General features: G+C 41.2%; 7 protein-coding genes across 10 annotated transcripts; 3 read left to right on the forward strand and 4 right to left on the reverse strand.

Annotated features, from left to right (window-relative positions):
- Window positions 1-4,333: 4,333 nt before the first annotated feature.
- On the forward strand, window positions 4,334-4,882 carry LOC129726460 (uncharacterized). Its single transcript, XM_055683173.1, has 2 exons — window positions 4,334-4,607; window positions 4,704-4,882. The coding sequence occupies exons 1-2, from the start codon at window positions 4,478-4,480 to the stop codon at window positions 4,880-4,882; spliced, it is 309 nt and encodes a 102-aa protein (XP_055539148.1). The 5' UTR covers window positions 4,334-4,477.
- A 3-nt stretch (window positions 4,883-4,885) lies between these two features.
- On the forward strand, window positions 4,886-5,119 carry LOC129726462 (uncharacterized). The gene has a single exon (XM_055683175.1). The coding sequence runs from the start codon at window positions 4,886-4,888 to the stop codon at window positions 5,117-5,119; it is 234 nt and encodes a 77-aa protein (XP_055539150.1).
- A 63-nt stretch (window positions 5,120-5,182) lies between these two features.
- On the forward strand, window positions 5,183-6,271 carry LOC129726455 (tubulin-specific chaperone C). Its single transcript, XM_055683166.1, has one exon. It carries the CDS (start codon window positions 5,183-5,185, stop codon window positions 6,224-6,226), a length of 1,044 nt encoding a protein of 347 aa, XP_055539141.1. The 3' UTR covers window positions 6,227-6,271.
- On the reverse strand, window positions 6,214-6,932 carry LOC129726461 (ATP synthase subunit g, mitochondrial). Its single transcript, XM_055683174.1, has 3 exons — window positions 6,839-6,932; window positions 6,715-6,775; window positions 6,214-6,610 (listed from the first exon to the last, which is right to left on the reverse strand). Exons 2-3 carry the CDS (start codon window positions 6,752-6,754, stop codon window positions 6,351-6,353), a joined length of 300 nt encoding a protein of 99 aa, XP_055539149.1. The 5' UTR covers window positions 6,755-6,775; window positions 6,839-6,932; the 3' UTR covers window positions 6,214-6,350.
- Window positions 6,933-9,147: 2,215 nt separating this feature from the next.
- LOC129726458 (cytidine deaminase-like) lies at window positions 9,148-10,418 on the reverse strand. Of its 2 annotated transcripts, none has more exons than XM_055683169.1 (3): window positions 10,036-10,418; window positions 9,795-9,914; window positions 9,148-9,742 (listed from the first exon to the last, which is right to left on the reverse strand). In XM_055683169.1, the coding sequence occupies exons 2-3, from the start codon at window positions 9,856-9,858 to the stop codon at window positions 9,336-9,338; spliced, it is 471 nt and encodes a 156-aa protein (XP_055539144.1). In that variant the 5' UTR covers window positions 9,859-9,914; window positions 10,036-10,418; the 3' UTR covers window positions 9,148-9,335. The 2 variants fall into 2 exon arrangements, with proteins under 2 accessions (XP_055539144.1, XP_055539146.1); XM_055683171.1 differs by having other exon boundaries at window positions 9,795-9,925.
- A 376-nt stretch (window positions 10,419-10,794) lies between these two features.
- LOC129726447 (protein HIRA homolog) lies at window positions 10,795-14,170 on the reverse strand. 2 transcript variants are annotated; one of them, XM_055683146.1, is made up of 6 exons: window positions 14,082-14,170; window positions 13,883-14,009; window positions 11,835-13,822; window positions 11,661-11,775; window positions 11,350-11,599; window positions 10,795-11,287 (listed from the first exon to the last, which is right to left on the reverse strand). In XM_055683146.1, exons 2-6 carry the CDS (start codon window positions 13,917-13,919, stop codon window positions 10,912-10,914), a joined length of 2,766 nt encoding a protein of 921 aa, XP_055539121.1. In that variant the 5' UTR covers window positions 13,920-14,009; window positions 14,082-14,170; the 3' UTR covers window positions 10,795-10,911. The 2 variants fall into 2 exon arrangements, with proteins under 2 accessions (XP_055539121.1, XP_055539122.1); XM_055683147.1 differs by having other exon boundaries at window positions 14,068-14,144.
- Window positions 14,171-18,885: 4,715 nt separating this feature from the next.
- Window positions 18,886-22,591, reverse strand: LOC129726450 (V-type proton ATPase subunit H). 2 transcript variants are annotated; one of them, XM_055683155.1, is made up of 7 exons: window positions 22,356-22,591; window positions 21,644-22,131; window positions 20,813-21,040; window positions 20,210-20,344; window positions 19,584-20,146; window positions 19,410-19,523; window positions 18,886-19,354 (listed from the first exon to the last, which is right to left on the reverse strand). In XM_055683155.1, the coding sequence occupies exons 1-7, from the start codon at window positions 22,402-22,404 to the stop codon at window positions 19,273-19,275; spliced, it is 1,659 nt and encodes a 552-aa protein (XP_055539130.1). In that variant the 5' UTR covers window positions 22,405-22,591; the 3' UTR covers window positions 18,886-19,272. The 2 variants fall into 2 exon arrangements, with proteins under 2 accessions (XP_055539130.1, XP_055539131.1); XM_055683156.1 differs by lacking the exon at window positions 20,813-21,040 and having other exon boundaries at window positions 22,356-22,590.
- Between the last annotated feature and the right edge of the window lie 1,951 nt (window positions 22,592-24,542).

Raw genomic sequence — 24,542 nt, forward strand, 5'->3', positions numbered from 1 at the left:
ATGGCAAGTACTTGCACGGTCGGGTTCCTGATTCCGTTGATCGTTCTATAGAAGCTCCTCGTGTCGTGCCGTTTCGGTGAGGACGTGATGGCAGTGGTGGGCACCGCTAACCGAAAATTTAGCGACACTAATAGCTAAGACGCTAACCGAAAAATTTAGCTCGATAATCGCTAAACGCTAAACCCACATTAGCGGAACTTTTGCTAATCGCTAATCGCTAACTTTTTAACATGTAAATAGTCATATCGTTATATTTATTGCTCGTGTTTTGTAAGATTTGGACCACTTTGATCTTTTGTGGTAAAACAAACGAAAACAATTACTTTTTAGAGCTATTTACAATAAGAGATTCACGAAACGGTGTTCATACTTGGTTTTGTAAAAACAAGGATTAATAAAAGTAATTCAGCTTGCATTAAAATGAATACTTTCAGGAATGTTATCATAAAAATTCAATTAGTATCTGAATCGAAAATTAGAACCAAAGCTGTCATAATTTCAAACGCATTGCAATTTACAAAAGTTCTTGGTGTGCCGAAAATTCCATCTACACCTTGAGCTAGTTCTTCAAAATGCTCCTGTGGCTTGAACAACAACTGGAACTCCATTCTAGGGTAAAGACTGACCATTCTAGGGTAAAGACTGACTGACTTCTCTACAAAATTTAGCGAATTAGCGGTTAGCGTTTCGAAAGCCAAAATTTTAGCGACGCTAACAGTTTCTAAATATTAGCGTCGCTAATTAGCGATTAGCGAATTAGCGGAATGGTGCCCACCACTGCGTGATGGTAGTACTCACGTTTCTTACGGCGGTGAAACCTACCGAAAAGAGGTTTCACCTTACCTTCCGGTATTTCTCCCGCATCTGACGCGTCATACGATTAGCTGCTACCAAGGATGGAAAAAATCGTATCTCATTACAATCATTCGGGTATCATTTCTGGACGTGCTATCCATAAGCTTTCAATCCCAGCAAACCATCGCTATTAAATGTTACACATTCTCACGCAAGCCAAAGACAACTTAGAGCAAAAAAATATATGGTTGCTTTCTTTGATGATTTTGTTTCAGTATTGCCATGCTGTAGCAGTGTTGCTGGAAAATTTCAATTGTGAGCCGTCCGTCAGACATTCAATCTGTTTGGAGTGAATAGCTGTTTCTACAAGCATCGTAGCGCCTTACGGTCTTCAGAAGAGTTTTTCCCAGGAAAATTTCCTACAAATATCATGTATCGATATATTTTTAGGACCCAACTGGGAATTTCTAGAGAATAAGTTTTGAAAAAGTGAATTTTCCCAATAAAATCGCATGGAAACTTTAAAAATCGGGCGCAAATCGGGCGTTTAACCGATCAATCTGAAAAGTTACACAGTTGTTATGGGACCCATAAGGAACACGAAAAGTACATGGGAGCTAACATTTATTTTTTGTCCCACCCTAGTGTATACTCTCTTCCGTCACCTCTAGACACTCAGCATTGAACCCCAAACTACGCGTGGTCTCCGTTGTCATGCCTATCGCTTCTTGCGCTGTTTCGCTGACCGCATCATGGATGTGCTTCCACTGCTCGTTTAGGTTCACTCCAGCTGGTTCACCGATCCGAAAAGTGCCGGCCATCGATTAGCATGTGGTCGATATGGGAGCAGGTCTCTCCATTGGGATGTCTCCAGGTGTGCTTCCGAATGTTCAGACGTCAAAATGGGTACTACAGATGGCCATTCACCTGGCCACGGTTAGGTTCACTAACCTCAAGCCGTTGTCGTTGGTGATAGAGTACAGGCTTTCCTTACTAATAACGGGACGAGAGAGCTCCGATCTTGTCCGATCTCGTCCGACTTGTGCGCTCACTTCTCCGATGACGACCTTCATGTCGTGTTGTGGGCACTCTCCACACGTTTTCTAAAGGATCTCTTAGAACTGCTCTGCCACTATTCGCATAACAGTCCTATGTTTTCTTGTTGTTTGCGGAAATGGGACCATTTCGGCATGCTCTACAAGATTATAGCCAATAAAATCGAGGTTGTGGGAATCAAACCTAACTTTTTTGATAACTATCCTTGAAAAACATGCCTAAACGGACCCATTCTCGCAAAATTTACATAGGACTCGCAAATTTTACATAGGACTATTATGCGAATAGCAGCAGTGCTCCTTTACGTCGTCGGTTTTATCGTTTGCCGGCGCGTACACGTTGATAAATCTGTAATTGAAGTATCTGCCCTTGATCCTCAATACGCATAGACGGTCAATAATAGGCCTTGACATATTGACAAGCTTCATTTGATTTTCTAGTAGCACGAAATCGACGCCCCGTCCCGCTTTGTCGCAGCCACTGTAGTAGATGTGGTACTTGAAAGAAGTCCGCGGTCGGATCAACCGCACGGAATTCACGTTCTCCGGTTTTGGGTCAACGCACCTCTTGTATGGCTGCTACCTCCACTTTTGCCTTTCGTATTTCTCTGACCAAGATGCCCGCGCGTACCGGTTCGAGCAGAGTCCTCAACATTCAACTAGTTAACTGTGACGAAAGTTTTCGGTCATGGAATCAGTCAGTCTGAGAAACCAAGTGGTCATAAAATAGAGAAGGTTAAAATCTGCGGTTGAAATGAGCAGCGTAGTTTCGTTTCATATATTATATCTCCCAGCTGGTCTCAAGGTACGATGCTGGCCTAACAAGCCAGTCGTCATATGTTCGAGTCCCGGCTCGGGAGAGTCAGAAGGATCGTAGCGCTAACCCTGCAATTGTCCTGTACACTTAACAGTCGGCTGCGAAGTCGGTGTATAGTAAAACAGAAGGTCGAATTCCGATACGGAATGTAGCACCAAGGCTTTGCTTTTTTTTTTTTTTTTTCTTCACATAAAGGCTTTGCTTTTGTTTGCTTTGCTTTTTAGTTTCGTTTCACAATATGCACTCTACCTCTGATGTAATGAACTACTCTGATATAATGAAGACTAAAGCCAACATTACGTCTACACGGTAAGAGTCGAAAACCCATTAATGGGTACTTTTTCAACCATTTCGCCAAAAAGTGAGCCAACCCATTTAGAGGGTAAACTCGATTTACCAATTAACGGGTAAACCGATTAAACGTCAATAACTGGGTACATAATGGAAATGGGTGAAATTTTACCCATTATTAAATAAACGGAAACTTTGTGATTATCACTCAAAAAAATGAAAAGAAGTGAAAGTGAAATGAATTATTTTTAATTATTTGCAGGAATGAATCTTATTTACGAAAACAGGAGTATTTTAGCTGCTATCATCAATTGTCAGAATCACTATTCACTGCAACAAAGCCAATACCAGACGAATAGTTAACATTCTAGACCTAATATAAAAAAAATCTCACATTGTAATATTCAATACTTGATATAACATCCTGTTTACCTTGCAATTTCTTAAACGACGCAGTATCGAATCTCTTTTAAAGTCCTTCCATGGCAATTGCTGACAAAGAATAAACAAAACAGATCGTAGAAGTAACGCGTGCGAACAAATCGACAGAGCAAACTAAAACCACAGACTAACAGACGTAACACTGGAACCTAGCTCCATCGCCACAAAAAACGATCATTTCAAATTTCTAATCGAATAACAGTCATCACGCGATAATGCCGTCTGGGGCGCTGTCATGCAATCTCATGTTAATTTTGTGGTTCCCCATTTGACACATGCAGTAACGCTGGCGCTGATGTCGAAATACATGACGCAGCGCGAACACGACAGCAGATGATGCTAGTGTTACTAACGTAAAGTACTGGAGCATCCGAACGATGATTTTATTGGAAAGTTGCTTCAAGTGTTATGTCTGCTAGTCTGTGCTAAAACTATGCTTGAAGTATTTTTTCACCCATTAATGGGTAAACAAATGACCCATTTTTTTTCTAAGAACATGTCTCTCTAATGCGTACAATTTCACCCATTTCACATTTTTAAATTTACCCATTTTTTGACAGCCGCATATGACAGAAAAAAGTAGGTACAACAATACCCATTAATGGGTTTTCGACTCTTACCGTGTAGACACCAATGTACATTTTAAGGATGAACTTTTCTGATGACGACAAGCAAATGATTGCCGTGATTCATCATCAAACGGGACCGCACTGTGCTAAAAAAATATCAAAGAACAACCGACTGAGGTAACTTGAGCCGTCTCTTTGAGAAAAACATATTCACGATTTTCTATATCCTTTTTTCGTTAAGTTTGAATATAAACTTTTTATTCAAAAATATGCTTTTCGAGATAACACTTAGGTATGTTTACCTGAAAAGTTACAGATTGCAAAACGCTTTCTGCCCTAGCACTGACAGAAAGCTATAATTTACGTTGCCTCAATTAAATGTCCTTTGGTCCAGTTCTTCGGATCGGTGTTTCCTTGGTTATTTTCTTTGTCACCCAATTTCGACGACCGGAAAAGCAGCAAAACGAAGCCCTGTTCGATGCCGGTAATTCGTTCCGAGTAGAAATAATATGCTTTATAAAAGTTCGCGTCCCGGGTACAGAAAGTGGATAAAGAAAACAGCCGTCTTTCTGATAGCTGCCGAAACAATTGCGTTTGCTGTCTCTTACTTAGGTTGGCACCGTCTTAACACAAGCAGAGGTGAGCTAACATGCGATTTAACTTAAATTGTTACCATCAATTCTGTCCTATCCTCATCTGAGTTGGATATTTTTAAAAAACTGTTCAATGATGCAGATTTCAGACATTACGTAAGGGACAACTACCCTTTAATTCTGGAAAGTTACTACCAGGTGGGCGAATACATCGGCGGCGACGAAAAGATTCGTAGGCACGACGAGCTGATTTGGAAGCAGGAACAAGCAGCAGCCGGGAATCCCGCTTCATCGGGCATCAGGGCCGCCAGCAGTAAGTAGACCATGAATGCTATCGTCAAGTCGGCAGTATATCTTACGGCAATCGGCGGAATCGGTTACGTATTACTGGAGGTGACCAAACCGAGCAAGGCCAGACTAGACGAACTGAAGCGCCAACATCAACGCGGCAGTGCCGAAGCTGCAGAAGCTCAAAGCAAAAAAGCTCTATTTATGCAAAAGATAAAGGAAGCAGCCGAGAGCAAGGAACCGATATATTTGAAGAAAAAGGAAGATTAAATATTGATTGTATACTGAACATATTTACATACTCTCAGAAAACATAGTTTAAATCTAAAACAAATGGAGGCGGCGAATGAGATTGGGGGCTGTGGATTCAGCGAGAAGGAAAAGATTACCGACATTCTAGATCGTCGGCACAAAGAGCGCAAAAACCAAATCGAAAGCGCTAAGTTAGAACGCCAGAAGGATGCCGACGAGTCGGAAGCGATTGAGTACTTCGAGGCGTCCTTCAATGAAGAGGTTCGTAAAATAGGCACCCTTCTAGATGGAGTTGTCGCCGTTGACTGCGACCGAGTTGCTACCTTTGAGAGCGTCCAGAAGGAAATATCTAACCTTCAGCGGTATCTTTCTACTTCAACCTTTTTTCTTCATGAGTATAAGATTAAGGTGTGCCAGAATACGATTAACGAACTCTGCAAACGGTTAGATGCGCTTAAAAATGAGCTCATACCAAAAAAGAAGTTTGGCTTTAAAAGTAAGAAAACGGTGAAAGCGCCTCCGGACAACCGGTTTGGTTTTGGTAAGGCAACAGATTCCGCAGATTCGCAATCGATTGGTGATAGAATGAAGTGGACCCTTTCGGAAAGAAGCAATGAATTGATCGTCCTTCCCCGAACGTCTGTCGACGATCAAACCGTCACGGCATCTGGATTGACAGACTGTATCGTTCGTCTGGAGGGTCACTCTGGGGCGCTGCAATTTACCAAGTTGAAAAACTGCCTAGTCTTGTGTGGGCCGACCTCGAGATCAATCTTTCTGGATGATTGCGACGATTGTAAGTTCGTGGTCGCCTGCCAGCAGCTGCGATGTCATCGCTCTAGGAACTGTCACCTCTACCTGAAGGTAACATCGCGCGCTATTATCGAGGATTGTAGTCGAATTCAGGTGGCCGAGTATAATTTGCATTACGACGGTTTGGAGAATGATTTCACCGAATCTGGATTGGATGGAAGCGTTAACAACTGGAACGAATTGGACGACTTCGATTGGCTTGCAACGGATAAACCGTCCCCAAACTGGTCCCTGCTTGGTGATAAACAACTAGTTACTGACTGGAAATTATACCAGAGCGAATTTCAGATAAAACACTGTTGTAAAACTTAACTAAATAAAGGCTTCTTGCTTCGCTTTTTTATAGCAGAATTTGTTTTTATACCGTTTTTGTTTTTCACATTTAATCAACCCTTCTTTGCTACTTTATTCGAATCAACCTCCGGTTTTCGCTAGCTTAAACATTATAACCAACCAGATGGCGCTTACCAATGACCTCACCAACGTAGAACCAGAAAAAGACCTCAGCAGTAACCAGCGAGTTCAACCAAGCCTCCCGGACGGTAAGATTCTTCCAGGCTCCAGTTCGCGCACCCGAGATGATACGAGCAACTCCGTTCCGAATCGCCGGAATGTCTCCGGGAGTTGGTGGGGTTAGCTCAACCTTGGCGTACTTGAGGAATACGTTGAACTTTGGCCGGGCCTGTGTCAACAGTGCTACAGAAGAAGGAACACAGCGTAAATTATGTAACCTAAAGTAGTGGCGGCCATTATACGGCAATGCGATTGTAATTGGGAATAAAAGAAACGCCGATACGTACTTGATACCAGCGCGGATCCCTTGTTCGCTATTGAGGCCATTTTCAGATGTTGTTTCGAGTGCTGGGAAAAGTAAAAACAGAAATAATTTGCAGGGAAGATAGAGGAAGTTAAGCTTAAACTTACTTTTTCGATCCGTCGCACGCAGAACTGAATTGGTACAAAAAAACGTCGAAATGTGACGACAAGTGTCAACCAAATGTCACTGAATGAATGCTATTTACAGTGAATGAATTATTAAAAGCAGTAGGAGACTGATGATAGCGACATCTTTGTTTCAACTTGAGGTACTTCACAGCTATTGTACAGAGCAATTCTCGCTGAAACCGTCCCACTGGTGACATGAGGTCTTTAAAAAACGATATTTTTGTGCCTAAATGATTGATAATAGTGAAAAAATGAGAAAACCACTTTGGTTAGTTCATATTGATGGACCCCTCGGCCACAAATCGGTTAAACGGTTTTTACAAAAAATGATTTTTGAGCAATTCTCGATCTCTTTATTGATTTATTTCTCTTGAATCTGTCATTGAACTCCCTGCAACCAACACATCGTTTTAAAGAGGAATGATAGAATGAATGATTAAACTTTGTCCATTCTTTGTTCTCACCGCAAAATACATGTTTTTTTTTCGGGTTGAATAGTGAAGTGCTGCGATGCATTTTCTTACGCCAACATATTGGTTTTCAAAACGCGTTTCCTATAACATTGCACAATAAAACACGCACAATAAACACGTGATCATTACGCAGAGCAAACTAGATTGCTCGAGCGCCCCCACGTCACTTTTCGTGTAAAAGTTTGAAATCGTTTGGCTATTTTGCAGAAATAACAGGAGGGTTGTGTGCAAAGCCACGACCGCAAGGTTGAAGTAGAATACTTTTACAAGAAAGATAACCCGGCTGCTTGCGTGTCAATCCTTTTTTCTAGTAAATAAACATTGACTAATTAGATCAATCGAATTTTGCGCTTCAACAAGGATTGACCATTTTCAATAATATAGTAAGTTGCTTGTCATGATTGGGGCTTGTTTTTAAATTTTGAGACACGGAGATAAAGTAAAATTTATAACATTTACAAATTTGAAAATGTGAATTTACTCATTAGAAAATATTAACTCTTCAATCAAGTTTTTATTTCATCCGGAAGGGGCAATTTGTTTTTCATTTTAGTATCGGAATCGGATAAGATGCCGATCACACCTTTGCGTTATCACTGACAGTGCGAATAAAGTATTCCTTATGATAAAATAAACAGTGAAAAGCTGATTTGACACTCAAAACTAGACGGCTCACGTGTTGTCAGAATGAGTCAACTTTTCATTGAATGCATTTACTAGTGCCCACTATCGCATAGAGACTGCATTTCACTAAAGTGCCTCACTGCATCAGCCGCTATCGATGCTGAGATCCGCTGCAACTAGTGTGCTATCCATTGCTACGTCACAGCTGTGGCCGCTTTCCGCCATCGCTGGTATCCACTGCACTGCTGGTGCTGCTGCTAAGGGAGGACGACTGCTGTTGTCGCTGTCTAGAACTATTATGAGCGGCTTCGGCTGAAACAGGCTCTTTTATAGGCCAAATAGCATGTTTAAAACTGCACGGTATATGATTCTGTTGACCGTGCTTGGGAAGCAATCATATAACGACCAATCAGAGGTCGAATTTTTCGTTTTAACAAGGCTTGACTGTTTTCAATAGTACAATGGTGTGAATAACAAAATTACAATTATCTTCTTTTGGGAAGAATCTTAGAAGATTTTCCAACCTATTGCTGCAAGAACGAAGAAAATCCATCGAATACTAACCGATTTATTAGCATTTGAAATTGGACATATTTTTCACTTTTTTCGGTTTTAGATTTTCATTTCACATCCCTATGTAGCCGAACTTCCTTAGAGAAGTATTCTACTTCAAAAAATGAAGTCAGTGTTCAAACTCAATGCATTTACAAAAATAGTGTGTTAAAGCAAATGAGATACAACAAGTTTACTCAGATTCTATTACATCAGATTGCGAAATACAGCGCAAACAATGTAGAATAAAACGCTTCTAGAGCGATTCTGCCTCTCTATCACTTGCATCTAAATTTCGACCCACAACAGCATGGAAGCAAACACTATAGTTGACCCGTTGAGATGGTAAGGATTCGTATAGTTTTTACCCTGATATAGTGGATTACAACGTAGATGGTAGGTATCAAATTTTGAAGTATGGCTATTACACATGAAAATTCGTCCTTGATAATTTGCTATAGTATCCACAGCTGAGCAACGATGTAATAATGATAACTAAAATATCACAAAATTGTCCAATATTTTATCTATTCAACGACGAAACAACTATTGTAATCCATTTATTACTCTTTGAAGCTTAAACTTATATCTGGCTTGTGAAAAACTTCTACAGAATATACCCTAGCATAGTCAAAAAGGTTGTTTCAACACATTAAGTAAATATATTATCTAAATCTTTTGGTATAGTGTGAGTAAGGTAAGGTTCATGATTAAATTTACTATACATACTGACCAGTTGAAAAGCATTTTTTTTCTTTCGATATACCAGCATGACGAAATACTACACGAAACTTTTTCTCTAATTAAGAGTTGGCCCACGTCAGAGCTTAGTTTTTCAGAAAGGTGGGGAAAAACGCATGTGGCAGCAGCTTGTACAATGAGGTCACCAGAACCCGAGCCGGTGCCGGTTTAGCCACGTACACCGGAATGTCCTTGCGGCAGAACTCGGATAGAGTCTGCCGGCAGGTGCCACAGGGAGTGGTGAATTGTGTCTCCTGTAAGCCTACCACGGCAACGGCTTCAAATTCTCGAAAGCCTTCACTGACAGCCTTACAGATAGCAGCCCTTTCCGCACAAACGCTCGGCCCGTACGTTCCATTCTCGACGTTACACCCGGTGATGATTTCACCGGTGGTTGTTCGGAGCGCTGCTCCTACGGCGAAGTTACTGTACGGACAGTACGCATTGTGGCGTACCTTGATGGCAGCGTTTATCAGCTCATGAACCTTGGAATCTAACCACTGGCATTAGAATGACTCAGCACAGAGATGAATCACACAACTTACCGAGGGAGTCAAATTCTACGATTGTTTCACCGTCCACCGTTCCGTTAATGTTATTATTCATCATGCTGCTGCCGTCTGGCTTTGGTGAGAGTTAGTTGCTTACTGAGCTACGCAGACCGCCTGATGAGGCGCTCAAAAAGTAAATAATTATATAAATAGATTTAATAAATTTGCACTCGCGCTTGGTCTGTCGGTTATCACAGATGATTACGCGAATATTTGTAAACCTATTCGCGATTACCTTCACAGAACGGGTAATCCCGCAGCAGGCAGCACATATATGTGTTATCGATTTTTTCACGTGTGGTTGATAAACAAAACGCAAACAAACACCCGTCAGTGAAGAGATCCTCTTCTTCTGATACCAACTGCAATACGTTTTCTCAGTTTCCGAGAAAGTTCGGTGGCGCGACGAAGAAGTCGAGCCAAGGTTAATGTTTATGGTATTTCTAGTTTTTTTTTTTTCTAATTCGCTCAGCTGTCGCCCTCTCAGTTTTCTGATAAGTCTATCACGTATGCAAAGAGCGATTTTAACTGTTTTGATAGCAGCGTGATGGCATCTGCGGCTAGAGACTTTTGTTTTGACTAGATTTTTCTCGCTAATTAGGTTGCTAGACAACTTTTTCTATGGCTTCCAATGACACATGGATGCTATAATGGATGAACTGTGCTACGTACTGCTATAATAAGTTTTTAGGGAATCGTACGCGCTAAACCCGGGCCACGACCAGTAATTTCAAATTTTAGCTCAGAACCCAAAAAGGCTAAAAAATGATACCAAGCTAAGTTCAGAATTGCGGAAAACACTTCCAAAAGTTAGAAAAAGGCCAAAAATACAAATCCCACGTTTAGCTCAGAATTTATAGCAAATACACCAAAAAAGGCATACATTGCAGTTAGGAATGCATAACACAATTTGAAAAAAAAAGAGAAAAGAACACGGAAGACAGTAATCTTCTTTGGATTTCGAACAGTTCCAGAATAGACGCCGAAAGTAAACTTTGACCACAACATTTTACCTCCTTCATTCAAAATTACAACGAGGCGGTCTCGAAGCGCCCGTAAAACAAATCTCCAGGATCTTCACTCACATATTATAGGTACAACAGACGGGTTACTAACTTACGGTAGGACTTTCCTTGGGTTCGTCATCGTCAGCGTTAAGCCGTAATTTCAGCTGCTCGGTATACTCCATATAGATTCGTTGCCACTGAGGTTGCGTTTTGAGTTGGTTGAGAATCTCCTCCAGCAAGGTGGTTTTCGGGATACCGAGTATAGTTGCCTCGGGACCGGTAGTGGGTAGCTGAAATGTGGTCCCAAGCAATCGGTCTAACACTTGACGTACCTTGTCTTCGGTTCCGTGCTGCGCTAGCTGAAAGCCGAGCATTAGGTACCAGTGTTTGAGCTCCGTTGGCGAATTAATCATTTCCGCTATTTTTATCTGATTCTCAACAAATGCCAGTGATGCGGGTATTTCCCAACTGTTATCAGTACTGTAAGGAAATGAAATGGGAACTTTATCTCTCTTTTCAAAACATTTGTCTATCCAACTTACCACTTGAGAAAATTCATGATATTTGTTGGAGGGAAGTTACCGAACGATTGAATTGTGGTAAGAGGAAACGATTTAATGTTTCGCACCATCGGACCGGGTTTGCTGCAGAACAAACCGTGCCGCATCACCGGGTCCGCACCGTTTGTGACGACCCAGCTTTCCAGCTTTTTACTATAAGAAAACGATGACCCATTGGCTAGCACTATAAACGGAATACCGTTATCGGACAAATGGAAAATCGACGCATAACCTGCAAAATTTATCACACTGAAAATTATTACCACCCGTGGGAAGACTCAATCCACACTCACTCGTGCCCATAATATCCCGACAGCTACCATTCAGAAAGATGCTCTGTTCATCCATGTCCCACACTCGGAGCGTACAATTTTCCGTCAGTACGCCAGCCAATTTGCAATTGGCACTCTGCAATAGAAAAAAAAAACTAAAACCTACAATCAAGCAAACAAATAGCTAAGCCTTACAAAAGTACACTGCACCACCGGACTAGTTAAGCTCATCACCGGTAGAACCGGCGATCCGGTTCGTATATCCAGATAGCGAATGCTTCCATCCAAGCTGCAGAATACGACATACTTTTTGGATAGAGACAGGCTAACCACCGGGGAACCGATAACCGATTCCCAAATCTTTTTGTCATCGCGTGGAATGGATAGTAAATGACCCGCGACACGGCAGAGCGCCCCATATCCTGTTTTGACGGCATTATTCCAAACCTGTACTCGATAGTCACCGAGGGCTCTCGTAACCTTTCCCGTCAGTACGGTGACTTTGCCCGATACGACGGGGGTTTGTGGACTAGCGCTCGTGCTCGGTTCAGAGCCTTGCTCTGGCCCGGGAAGTTTCGGGAGATGTTCCAAACGGTCAGTTCGATTCGGCGGCGGGGTGCGTTTTTTCAATCGAATGTCCAGCTTAACGGTTTGCTCCACAAGATTGTCTACGGAGCTGGAGGTCGACGCAGTAGCTTTATCGTCGCCTGTAGATAAATCTGTTTTCTTCTCAACCGTGATAATGCTACTTCTGCTAGCGCTGCTGCTAGAAAACTGTCCACTGCCGGAAGCTGGCATTTCCACATCGTCCGTCAAGGGAATAAAGACGGGAGTAATTCTTCGCTTTCCGTCGACGGTTTTCGTCTCGATTTGTTTCGCAATGGGTCGCTGAGCTTCCTGACTTGGAGCAGATTTGACCGATGTCTGCGACACTGTGGTAGTCTTATCTTTATCGGTAGACTTTTCTACTTGAACCTGTCCTGCTGCTGCTTGAGGAATCAATGTTGGAGCAGTCAACTTTGTTTGCGTCGCATCAAGCACATCCGGATATTCGATAATCATATCTTTGTTGGACTGTGTGTAGAGATCTAGCGTGATATCTTTTCCGTACATCCGCTGGTAGAGGCTATTTTTCTCTTCTTCCGGAAGAGGCTTTCCAAGCTCTTCTTCATTAAACTGAAGACACGCCACACGACCATCGCTACTGCAAGCCATCAGAATGTATCCATTGTGACTCCAGCTGACATCCAAAATAGAATCTTGGAAGAGGTCGTACACCACTACTAGCGGCCGCTGCAAAGCAGTCAACCACACAGACAAACTTTTATCCCTAGCTCCAACCGCTAGGCAGCAGTATTGCTGAGGTTTGTTCCCCTTCGGAGCCATCCTCTTCAGAATAGCATTGTGAAACCTCACGCAGGTGACTGCTTTGCGATGACCAACAAAGTCCTTATCGCACTTCCATCCGTCCCGTTCAATAATCTGTGCAGTAGGACCACCTCCGTTCATAGCGTGTGCGGACACCAAATACTGACCATCCGGGGACCACGACAGACGTAAAATATGCGTCGTACCACCACACTCTTCAAAAGGATCAGTAATGGTTTTGAACAGCGAAAAGTTTGACGTTTTCCAAATCTTCAGCGTTTTATCATCACTCTGGGACGCGAGGAACTTCCCAACGGGATCCCATGTTACTCCCTTGACCAATCCGGTGTGTCCTTTCATCACCTGAATAATACTGGGAAATTCTTTCGCATCCCAAATGATAACCGTGTTGTCCACGCTACAGCTGGCTATAAACTGATCCTGCGGTGACCAGGCTAGATCAAGCACATCGCCTGCATGGCCACGCAGCGTCGAAATGCAGCGCCAGTGTTCGGCCGTTTTCGCCGAGCCGAATGCGATACCGCCACCGGCGGTTTTTTTCCAAATCATAATCAGTTTATCGTCGGCACAGGAAGCCAACATCGTACCACTGCCACTCCATCGGACGCAGTTTACGCAGGCCAAATGGTTGTCCATTTGGCACAGGATCTTCGGCACAGTGGGATCTTTCTCGGCTTCCTCGTCCACCACGGGCGCCATGTTCCAGATGACGACTCGACCCGAGTCGTTTCCCTGCCCCCCGGTGGAGAACTTTTCCCCACTCGGGTGAATGTCGATGGAAAAAATCGATTTTTCTAGAAATTACAAAGTTTACGTTAAAAATAAGATTTATGCAGGATCAGCATTGAACTTACCATCATGATGAACCCAGTTTGGTTGCAGAATTTTCATCTTCTTTTATTTGTTTACTGTAGCTCGGTGTTTATGTATGGGATGTTCAAATCATGTTTATAATATGCTAATAACATTAAACATCACAATCTACAACACAAACAAGGATAATTAATAATAAAATGCTTGAAAATAGCATATATTTTACAAGATGAAACTTGCCGGTAAAATATACAATGAATGCTTGAACGCGCGAGGACTTTTTTGCAAACTTTTGGCAAACAAACAAAAAACTGACAGGTGTGAGTACACACAAACAGAGTCTATGTGTATATAGAGTCGCGCGAAATCTATCGTTTCGGCAACACCGTTTTTATGCCGTTTGTTGCCAAGAACTATACAGTTCTGTTTTTCACCATGCATAAGCGAAAATCATTTTTTGAAATTCTTCACAAGGTACACAGTTTTGAAAGATTACACCGATGATGCTCTTTTAAACACTATTTTCAACTGAACAAGTGTTCAGGTTTAATGTTGAATTAAAATATGTAGTTGAAACTTCGGAAAAACACATATTCTTCATCACGCTTAATTACAACACTTTTTATCCACTCCTAACATTATCTCCTTGTTTACTTACATTGCTCGATTGGTACCCTCGTTTGACACTGATTTGGTTCCTTTGGTTTCATCTTTGCGGGACTCTTATTCTAAACAAAGACTCTGATTTGTGTCACTGGGAAAAATCGGAAAAATCGTAAAAATACGTAAAAAAATCACAGGAGGGTTGTGTGCAAAGCCACGACCGCAAGGATGAAGTAGAATACTTTTACAAGAAAATGTGGCTGCTTGCGTGTCAGTCATTTTTTAATTTGTTGTTTAATTCAATATCGGATAAGATACCGATCACATCTTGGCGTTATCACTGACAGTGCGAATAAAGTATTCCTTGTGATAAAATAAACAGTGAAAAGCTGATTTAACACTCAAAACTAGACGGCTCATGTGTTGTCAAAATGAGTCAACTTTTCATTGAATGCATTTAGGGTTTTTAATCCTGGTTCGAACCATGCCAAAATTGATCCTGGTTCGAACTATTACGAAAAATCCCGAATAATCTTATTAAATTCAGTTATTTAAGATTAGAACGATTGCATAATATGCTTTCGATATCTGTCTTAACATAGGATTTTTTTACATATTGAAAATTACAGCCTTAAGTTAATTTATTTACAATTAAAACAGCGTTGATTTTGGCTTCGGTTGTTCATATACGACCTGGTTCGTCGTCATTATTATATAGTATCCAAAGCAATTATATTCGAGCAAGAACAGTTTTGAAACATTTGGACATGAATATTATTCCATTCCTGTAACATTTTTTCAATTGAAAGGTTAGTTGAAATAAATTTTAAACAAAAATATGACAGTATATTTTTGATCCTGCTTCGAACTACCGATGATCGTGATTCGAACTAGCAAGCTTCCTTATATCACCGCTAGAGTCGCTGCGTATTTTTTATATTTCAGTCAAAGCAGTCCAAATATTTAAAAACTTTTTGGTAAATTAGTATGCTATTAGGGGTTATCCATATCCGTTCAGTATTTGTTTGAGTCTTTGAAAGAATATTGCATATTTGGAGGAGTAAAAAAACTTTTGCTCGATTTAATCAGTAGTTCGAACCAGGATCATATAAATGGTTCAAACCACAATCAGCATGGTTCGAACCTGGATCATTATTTCTCTGTCATTAAATATTGAAAAGTAAATCATTCAGGCATTGAAATACAGTTTTGAGTACTACAATATATTCGTTATAAGTGTGTTTTCACATTAGAAGTCAATCTTGATACATAACTGCCATCAGTTATTAGAAACGCTGAGATCAACCCAAGTATATCATGAAAAACGCTGAAACTAGTTCGAACCAGGATCAAACACCCTACTAGTGCCTGCTGTCGCACAGAGACTGCATTTCACTAAAGTGCCTCACTGCATCAGCTGCTATCGATGCTGAGATCCGCTGCAACTAGTGCACTAGTGCATTGCCGTGTCACAGCTGTGGCCGCTATCCGCCTGGTATCTACTGTACTGCTACTGCTGCTGCTAAGGGAAGACTGCTGTTGCCGCTGTCTAGAACTATTATGAGCGGCTTCGACTGAAACAGGCTTTTATATAGGGATGAAAAACCTATCGATAGTAGTAGGAAATCATCGATAACTATCGATAGCCATTTCAGTCGATATTTCCCATCCTTACTCTTATACAGACAAATAGCAAATTTGAAATGGCAAGGTCTATGATTCTGTCGACCGTGCTTGGGAAGCAATCATATTAACGACTAATCAGATCATTCAAATTTCGCGCTTCAACAAGGACTGACCATTCTCAATAATATAATTGCTTGTCATGATTTGGACTTGATAATTTTTGAATTTTGATTATGCGAAAAATTAATTTTTATGCCGATAATGAAAGCTTTACGTGTCGTGCTCATGACTGAAGGAAAAGATAATTCAGTACGTTCTGAGACACGAAGATGAAGCCAAATATGTATCTGTTCCAAATTTGTTGAAAGTGTAAATTGATTTAACCCTCTAGTGCCCAAATTAATTTCTAAACGGACTTCGATAAAATTATTATAAACCATTATAAACACTTTTTAAGTATTTATTAAAGCTTTACGGAACTTCAACTGAAGCCCGCCTAATGGCGGCATTGGGCACTAGAGGGCTAAGAGAAAATATTAACCCTCTCTTTACCATGGTTACTCTAGAGCACCATGGGCTCAGATGCGAAAAGTCCTTCGAAATGTTTACCAATGCTACTCAAAATGCATGAATATATTCTTTAACAATATACTGATTGTTCAAGAACATATTTATGCATTTTAAGTAGGATTGGTAAATATTTCTGAAGACTTTTTGCATCCAAACCTATGGTGCTCTAGAGTAACCATGGTAGAGAGACGGTTAACTCTTCAATTAGGTTTTTATTTCATCCTGAAAAGGACAATTTGTTGTTTAATTCAATGTCTGATAAGATGCCGATCACATCTTTGCGTTATCACTGGCAGTGCAAATAAAGTATTCCTTGGGGGAAAATAAACACTGGAAAGCTTTCCAGAACGTTCCTTTTATTGAATGCATTTGCTAGTGTGCCAGTTATCGCTCAGAGACAGCATTTCACTAAAATGCCACACTGCATCAGCTGGCCCTGCTTATATAGATGCTGAGACCAACGTCAACCGCTGCGGTATCCCCGTTGCCACAGTAGTGGACGCTTCCGTTGCCATTGGTATCCGCTGCCCTGCATCACCTGGTCCTGCTATCGATGCTGAGACGCGCTCCGTTGCCATACCACAGCCGTACTGTGCCATACCACAGCTGTGGCCGTTGTCCGCTGCACTGCTACTGCTGCTGTATCCACTGCTGCTGCTAAGGGAGGACTGCTGTTGTTGCAGTCTAGTATTATAATGAGCGGCTTCGGGTGAAACAGGCTCTTATATAGGCCAAATAGCACATTTCAAATGGCAAGGTCTATGATTCTGTCGACCGTGCTTGGAAAGCAATCATATAATGACCAATCAGAGGCCGAAGTTTTCGTTTTGACAAGGCTTGACTATTTTCAATAGTACAAAAGTTTGAAAAATGAAATTACAATCATCTGCATTTGGGAAGAATCTTAAAAGATTTTCCAATCTATTGCTGCAAGAACGAAGGAAATCCATCGAATACTAGCCGATTTATTAGCATTTGAAATTGGACATATTTTTCCCTTTTTTCGGTTTTAGATTTTCATTTCACATCCCTATGTAGCCGAACTTCCTGAGAGAAGTATTCTACTTCAAAACTGTGCATTCAAAATAAATACGTAAGGTCGCTTCTTACGCGGGTTGCTCTCCTCCATTACTTAAAAACGGTACAAGATATCGACCTCATTTCAATCACGTTTTCCGTTTTAGGCCACGAGTGATCATATATCAGTTTTCAAAAAAATTCACAATTTTTTATGTAAATACTCAAAATTTAAAATATTGCATTTTGGTCTCTAGAATGGCCACTATCATATTCAAACGAGATTTGAACGTTTTAAGACGGTTTTCTTTGTTCTATTTGCAACTCAAAAAAGTCGTTTTTTATGCGGGCCCATACAAATTTGGAACGCATCCCCCGCGTAAAGAGCGACCTTAGTGTACTCGAAATACAAACATAAGTATATCAATCTGTTCACTACACTGGGGTCGCTCATTACGCGGGTTGGTTTTAGGCGTTTTTTTTTAAACGGGATATTTTTCATTCACCTGGCATCGTATATAGACTTTACAGTAGGTATACACTAAGGTCGCTTTTTACGCGGATTCCGGAATTTAAGCGGTTTTTTATGCGGATTCGGGAATTTACGCGGATTCCGGAATTTACGCTTTTTTTTACGCGGATTCCGCAATTTACGCGGCACGTATCCCCCGCGTAAAAAGCGACTTTAGTGTATATTGTTTAAAGACGAATTTACTTCTTTATTGTTCGTAGTACAAGATTCTTCGTCATCCCACTGTCTAGAACAGTGCTTCTCAACCTTTTTTTCTCCGCGTACCCCTTGGCGATTTTTTTCATATCGATTGTACCCCCTGATTTGAAATGTTCTCGCAGAGTGGGAGAGAGTAGTGGTAAATCATGTTGTGGTAGTCTAGTTAAGGTTGCAAATTGAACTATGGTTTATTTGATTGCTACAGTCATGTTTTAAGAGCTAGATTGAACAACAAATTAAGTATTATAAAGAAAAATTGCTTTGTCCGCCATTACTGATTTTTCTTTCGCGTACCCCCTGAAGGCTTTCGAGTACCCCCAGGGGTACGCGTACCCCAGGTTGAGAACCGCTGGTCTAGAACATAGCTCATCGAAGCTTCACTTGTCGTAAGTCTATTCTGGAATCAGACGCTGTTCGACACCGCTAGATATGAACTAGAATATAGTCGTGAAAAAAATTTCTCAGTAATTTCGTATTAGAATAAAACTCGACGATACATCAGATAACACGATAGTAATTTATTTTAGTAAATACATTCTGTTACACACCTAGGTCGAGTGCTGTTTTTGGTTGCTCGAAGGCGAACCGAGAAACCGCACTTTCCACCGATTCTAAGCTACACTAGATTATACTTAAGCTTGATTTTTTTTTGTGGATTGATCAATAATACATCTTTTATTAAAATACGAACAACGCCATCGATTTGCGAGGGCCTTTAAAATTCGCCACGTATAGCTCATTACAAGCGTGACTCAACAAACAATATTTCGGAGAAAAAATAGCATAGCTTTCGATAGACAGGAATGCGAAAAAACATGCACCGGGTTTGCAAGAAAAAAAAAAACAACGAAACAGGACAAACAAAACCAACGAAACGTGAACAGCCTAAGCTTTTCCGCTGAGTGTTGCTCCTGTCTGTGGAGCCTTTCCTTCGTTTTCCTTCTCTAGCTGTTTGCCAAGGTACTCCCTAAAAATTTAATAGTATAGTGGATACGGCTTTCAAAAGATTAAATAACAGTTACCAGTTGTGGACCATCAGCTTCTGCACTGCCAGCAGAGCTTCGTAGCGAACATTGGGATCTTCGTGGGCCAGCAACTGCATGACGAGCTGCTTTCCTCCCAATTGTTCAATAACACTGTTGAAATAAGATATAGATAATATGATCAAAACATTTATTTCAGTGGCAGATACTTACTGCTTTCCTCTCGGATAGTGGCGAACATATTCTCCAATATCGTAGCTAGCGACCGACAGCACAAGCGGGTCCTTCGATGTTTCTAGCAAATGGACCAAAATGCGCAGCAGCTCGTAGTTTTTCTCGTTCAAACGCTGCGCGTTTTCGCGCCAAAACTTGGCTGACTTGTGCACTGGTGACCACTCCAGCCGAGCGCTCTTGATCTCGGTCGCGTACTCATCGAACGAGCTCAGATCATGCACTGAGTTTTGCAGCTTCTCGATGAGAAATTCCAAGTCGGCCGCAATGTCCTCGTCGTCGAAGCGACGCTGCTCAAGAATTTGCAGTTGCTTCATAACCTTGCACTGGACCATGGCAATGCAGTGCTCCTTAGCGACCTGCGAGTCCTCCGGCTTCTCAATCATATTGCGGAACACCGCTAGTATAATGCGAGTCACCTTCTCCTTGGCGCTGTCGCTTAGAATATCCGCAAGAATGGGGATCACGTTAAATTTATTCATCTTCTCCGCCAGCAGCGGGTTAAACGTTAGAACCCACAGGCAGAATACCAACTGGTACTGGACCTACGAACAAACAAGAAAAGTTTTGAAGTTATTGAGCTAATAAGTGCAATGCAGAAAACATACCTGGAAGTTTACGCGCGAAGACAAAATACTAATCAGGGTGCTGATCCCGTCAACGGTGACGAACGCAAAGCGGTACTCATCCACACGTAGCATCATCTGGAGACAACGGCCAACTGATTGAATGTATTCGTTATTCTACAATATGGAGCAGAAACCCGTATTAGAATACAGTTTAAAAAAAACCTTTAATATTGATATTAATGATAAAAAAAAGATTTACTAAAATGGTACCATCGCGGTGCAGCATGCGAGCGTGACTGCAAAACATAATAATCTAGAACTGAGAAAGTGTGCCGATGGTAGATAAGTGCATATTAAGAGGACAGATTGTGAATTATTCTAATAGAGGAGGCATAGTGAAAGAAATTGCGATAGGAACCTTTCGGACAGGTAGCGGTGCCATCATGCTGAGGTGCATAGTACATCGAATGACAAAATTTCAACATCACAAAACAGTCCAAATTGAAAAGTATGTCGTGAAGATGGAGAAATTTGGCGGTATATGGTATATCTAGCAGAGGCTGAATGGCTTCTGTTCAGTACAAACGAAAGAAAAAGCTCTCCGGCGCTAAAATGAAGAGGCATGAGATCTGGGGCGACTACCGTTAGGGAGACGTGCAGCGATCCGTCTACCGAGCGCTGCCGTGGTTCATCGATGGCACTCGATATTTCACGGTATTTTTCCTGGATCTGGTGATGCTGATGGTGGTGCTGCTGGTCGCCAAGACCACCGTGATGAGTGTGATGTCCATGCCCATGGTGGTGAGCCGCTGCTGCCTCTTTTGCTCGCTTTCGGTCTGCCGCTTCAATTTCTATCAACAGCTTTTGGGCCTACCTCGACAAAACAGATTACAGAACAGTTGAAGAATTTTACAACAATTCGGAAAAAATAAAGTTTTTTTCCAATACAGGCATAACCCAAAACAGGAACACAACTCTTTTGTTTTCATACGGGGCCAATACTTGGTAATTTAGTCAATCGCAAGCAACCTAGGAGAATTTGACGATTCCTCATTCGCATTCTATAGAAGAGAGATTTTACGCAGACTTGTCTCTGGAGAATGGCGTGGCGTGAAATCCCTCCGAAGAATCATATAAATTTCCAAGGCAGCTTCCCTTGTCACAAAAAACCAGCTTTGGGATAACAATCTAAACATCGTAAGAGTTAGTAATCCGAGAGTGCGTTAGTGAATCAAACGATCAACGTCAAAATAGAAGTCACAGAAAACAAGGACACGCTAGCAGTGAAACAGGAACACATCACACTCATCACAGCGATGTCCTGTTAGCGAAAGTGCAAATCCGTTCTTATTTTTTGTTTTGCTAAACAGTCAGAATTAGTATCACCCAACATCATCCAGCCAGTGGTTAGCATCAACAGTGCGATAAAAAAAAAGACAGAAAGTTCGGGCCAATCCCGTTAGCAATACTCACAGCCACTGTCAGCTGATCCTTGAGCCACTGCAGATAGAAGTGCAGATCCGACTTGGGCATCAACTCCTGGCCCCAGCAAGCCAGCTTACCAACAACCCGGGATGCCATGTTCACGATGAACCCATCCTGCCGATTTAGCAAATTTAAAAACGGCGCCCAGACGCTCTCCTTTCGCTTGTTGGCGTAATCGTGGAAGATTTGCACACGAGTGCGGTCCTCCCGCAGCAGATCGTCAATCATCACCAAAATATACTGGATGGTTTGGTCTTTGGATACGTGCGAGAGTAGATTCAGAAAGGTTTTAGCACATTGGCCAGGGTTTTCCCGCAAGTATTGGGCCTGCGACTTTTTGTCCTTGTCCAAACTACTGACACAGGCGAAGTCCTCCTGCGAGATCATCAGCGACTGCATGTAGGACGACCAGTTCGGTTTGTTCTGGCGGATATCTCCGGCCTGCTGCTGCAAAACGCTGGTGGCAGCTATCATATCTGCGAGTAAACACAAAATTCAAGTCGTCACGTGATTAATTTTTCCGAAAAAATCTTATCAATTTTGTTCACTGCTGACCAATGGATGACTAGATGGTATTGTTACTTTGAACTATTTAAAATAATTCGTATCAGAAACAATCTAAAAGCACTTTTTTCTCAAACTATTGATTTTCTTTTGGCGATGGCAATTGTGAGCAGAAAAACAAATCTCATAATCTTACCAATTTTGTCATCTGGTAGAGACGACATTAAATCCTGCACTTCGGACATTGTGTTGCTGTGGTATTCGGAACGCGTCCTCTAACGAACTATGATTGAGAATTCCACTGATGGGGCCAATCCGGGACAAACAATCCGATTTTTCTTCCGAACAAGTAGTCAACCAGGAACCAACCAGCGAAGAAAATTCCGTCCTGCGTAGTCGAATGTCATATGACTTAAGGTAAAGTGCCCAATATGTGGCACGGGAACGAAAAAGCAGTTGACAGCATGAAACACCAGCTGGGCAATGTTGCCATGGAGTTTTCGAATATAGATTTCGAAATTAGATGTACACTGAAAATTAATCGCACGTTAATCCCTAATGCTCGTTACATATGAATGTCAATAAACGAACCTAATAATATTATTATGTCGACAAATATCCATTTTTATTGGAATCCACGCTATTTCAACGTGTTTTGGCATTTGATGTGTGCAAGCATTGAAACCTGAGTGTAAAATGATTGATTTTGGTATGCATAACATGGCAAACCGAAGTGTAAGACTCTTGATTTTGTGCTGTGAACTGAAACGCAAGTGTATTTCACGTAGATATGAAATGTTTCATCTATTAGCACAGAAGTAAGTGGAATCCACTTGGCAGTAACGTGCCGATTACAGTGTATAGGCCGGATACCAAATTTTTAATCTTAGGTTTTTGATGATTTCCAACGGAATACCCGAAAAAAAAAATTAAGATTTATTTTGCGGTGAGAACAGTAAACGAACATTGTTTTTATTGTAACCATAAAAAATATGGTATTTTTACTGTAAGCTTGCAAATGATTTTTGTCATTACCATGTTTCAACAACGTTTTTCGTTGTTGCATCTACCACCGACAATATTTCTACCATGAAAAACATTGTCAGTGACAGAGGGGATTCACTGCTGTCAAATTTCATATATGTGTGCGTTATCGCAGATCAACTCTGGTCCATGACGTTTGTTGGTCCATGAATTTGTAACTATGCACAATAATGGGGGAAAAATCACCACCAACACATTCATGAAAGTTTTTTGCGGTTTCTCGAGTTTTGATAAAATAAAACGTTCGAAATCTATAATATTTTACATCGATCAATTTCATGACCAAAAAGAACAAAAACCAAAACAAACGCCATGTTGCCGTATATGTTGGTTACACGATGTTTGACAGATAGATCCCCCCTGGTCAGTGACTTCTAAATGTATGGGAAAAATGCTGTTGAGATACATAACAACCTCCCTTTTTAATGGTAAAAACGACAAAAACAACGTTTTTTTATTTTTCTGGACAATGATATTCAATGTAAAATTGATGTATTTACAATGAAAAACGTAGTTAAATTATGGTATAACCACATACATAAGACATACGTAACACTCAGGAAGAAATCTTCCAAAAAAGTTGGTATAAAATGAACTACTCGAATGGTACCACACTCTGAATAAAATCACTGTTTGAGTTGTTTTTGAAGGCAGTGTACCCGCGTCTCGTTCCTACTCGAAAAATGCTGCATTGATTTTGTAAATAACTTTTTGACAGTTACTTATGGGATTTTCTTTGGCGTTCGATGAACCCGAGAAAAAGAAAATTCATTTTGTTCATTATTTGTCGAGCAGTTGGACAGGACGCGGTAGGGAGTACTATGGGACAACGTGTACCAGGAAAAACGCCATTGTTACGTATGACTTATGTATGTGGTATAACCACATACAAATTATAACCACATACAAATTTAAATTCTCCAAAGTACTCAAGTAAACCCGATTTTCTCACTCTCCCACGTTAAATTTAAACTCAGCTCTTCGATTTTCAAGCTCTACATTTCTAGAGTAATGTCATCTGAATCCAAATGGTGAAAGTTTATACCCCGTTCACACTACACCGCATATCACCTGATATCAGGCGATTCGTGCTGTCGAGGCCATATCACCATCCATATTACCTGATATCCCATACAATCGAGCTGTCAACGGATATCACCTCGGCTACATGCTATCGCGGATATCATGTTCGAAAACCAATAATAACCACATTTCCAGCAGTTGGCAACACGGCCAACAGACATTTGACGCAACCCTACGAATTTCGCAATTCGCGTTGCATGCGAGAAAAAAGGAAGGAAATATTTTTGCTATTTTCATCCCGCACATGTTGACAATT

This window comes from Wyeomyia smithii, chromosome 3 (genome assembly GCF_029784165.1).
Source record: "Wyeomyia smithii strain HCP4-BCI-WySm-NY-G18 chromosome 3, ASM2978416v1, whole genome shotgun sequence".
In the NCBI taxonomy this organism is placed as follows: Eukaryota; Metazoa; Arthropoda; class Insecta; order Diptera; family Culicidae; genus Wyeomyia; species Wyeomyia smithii.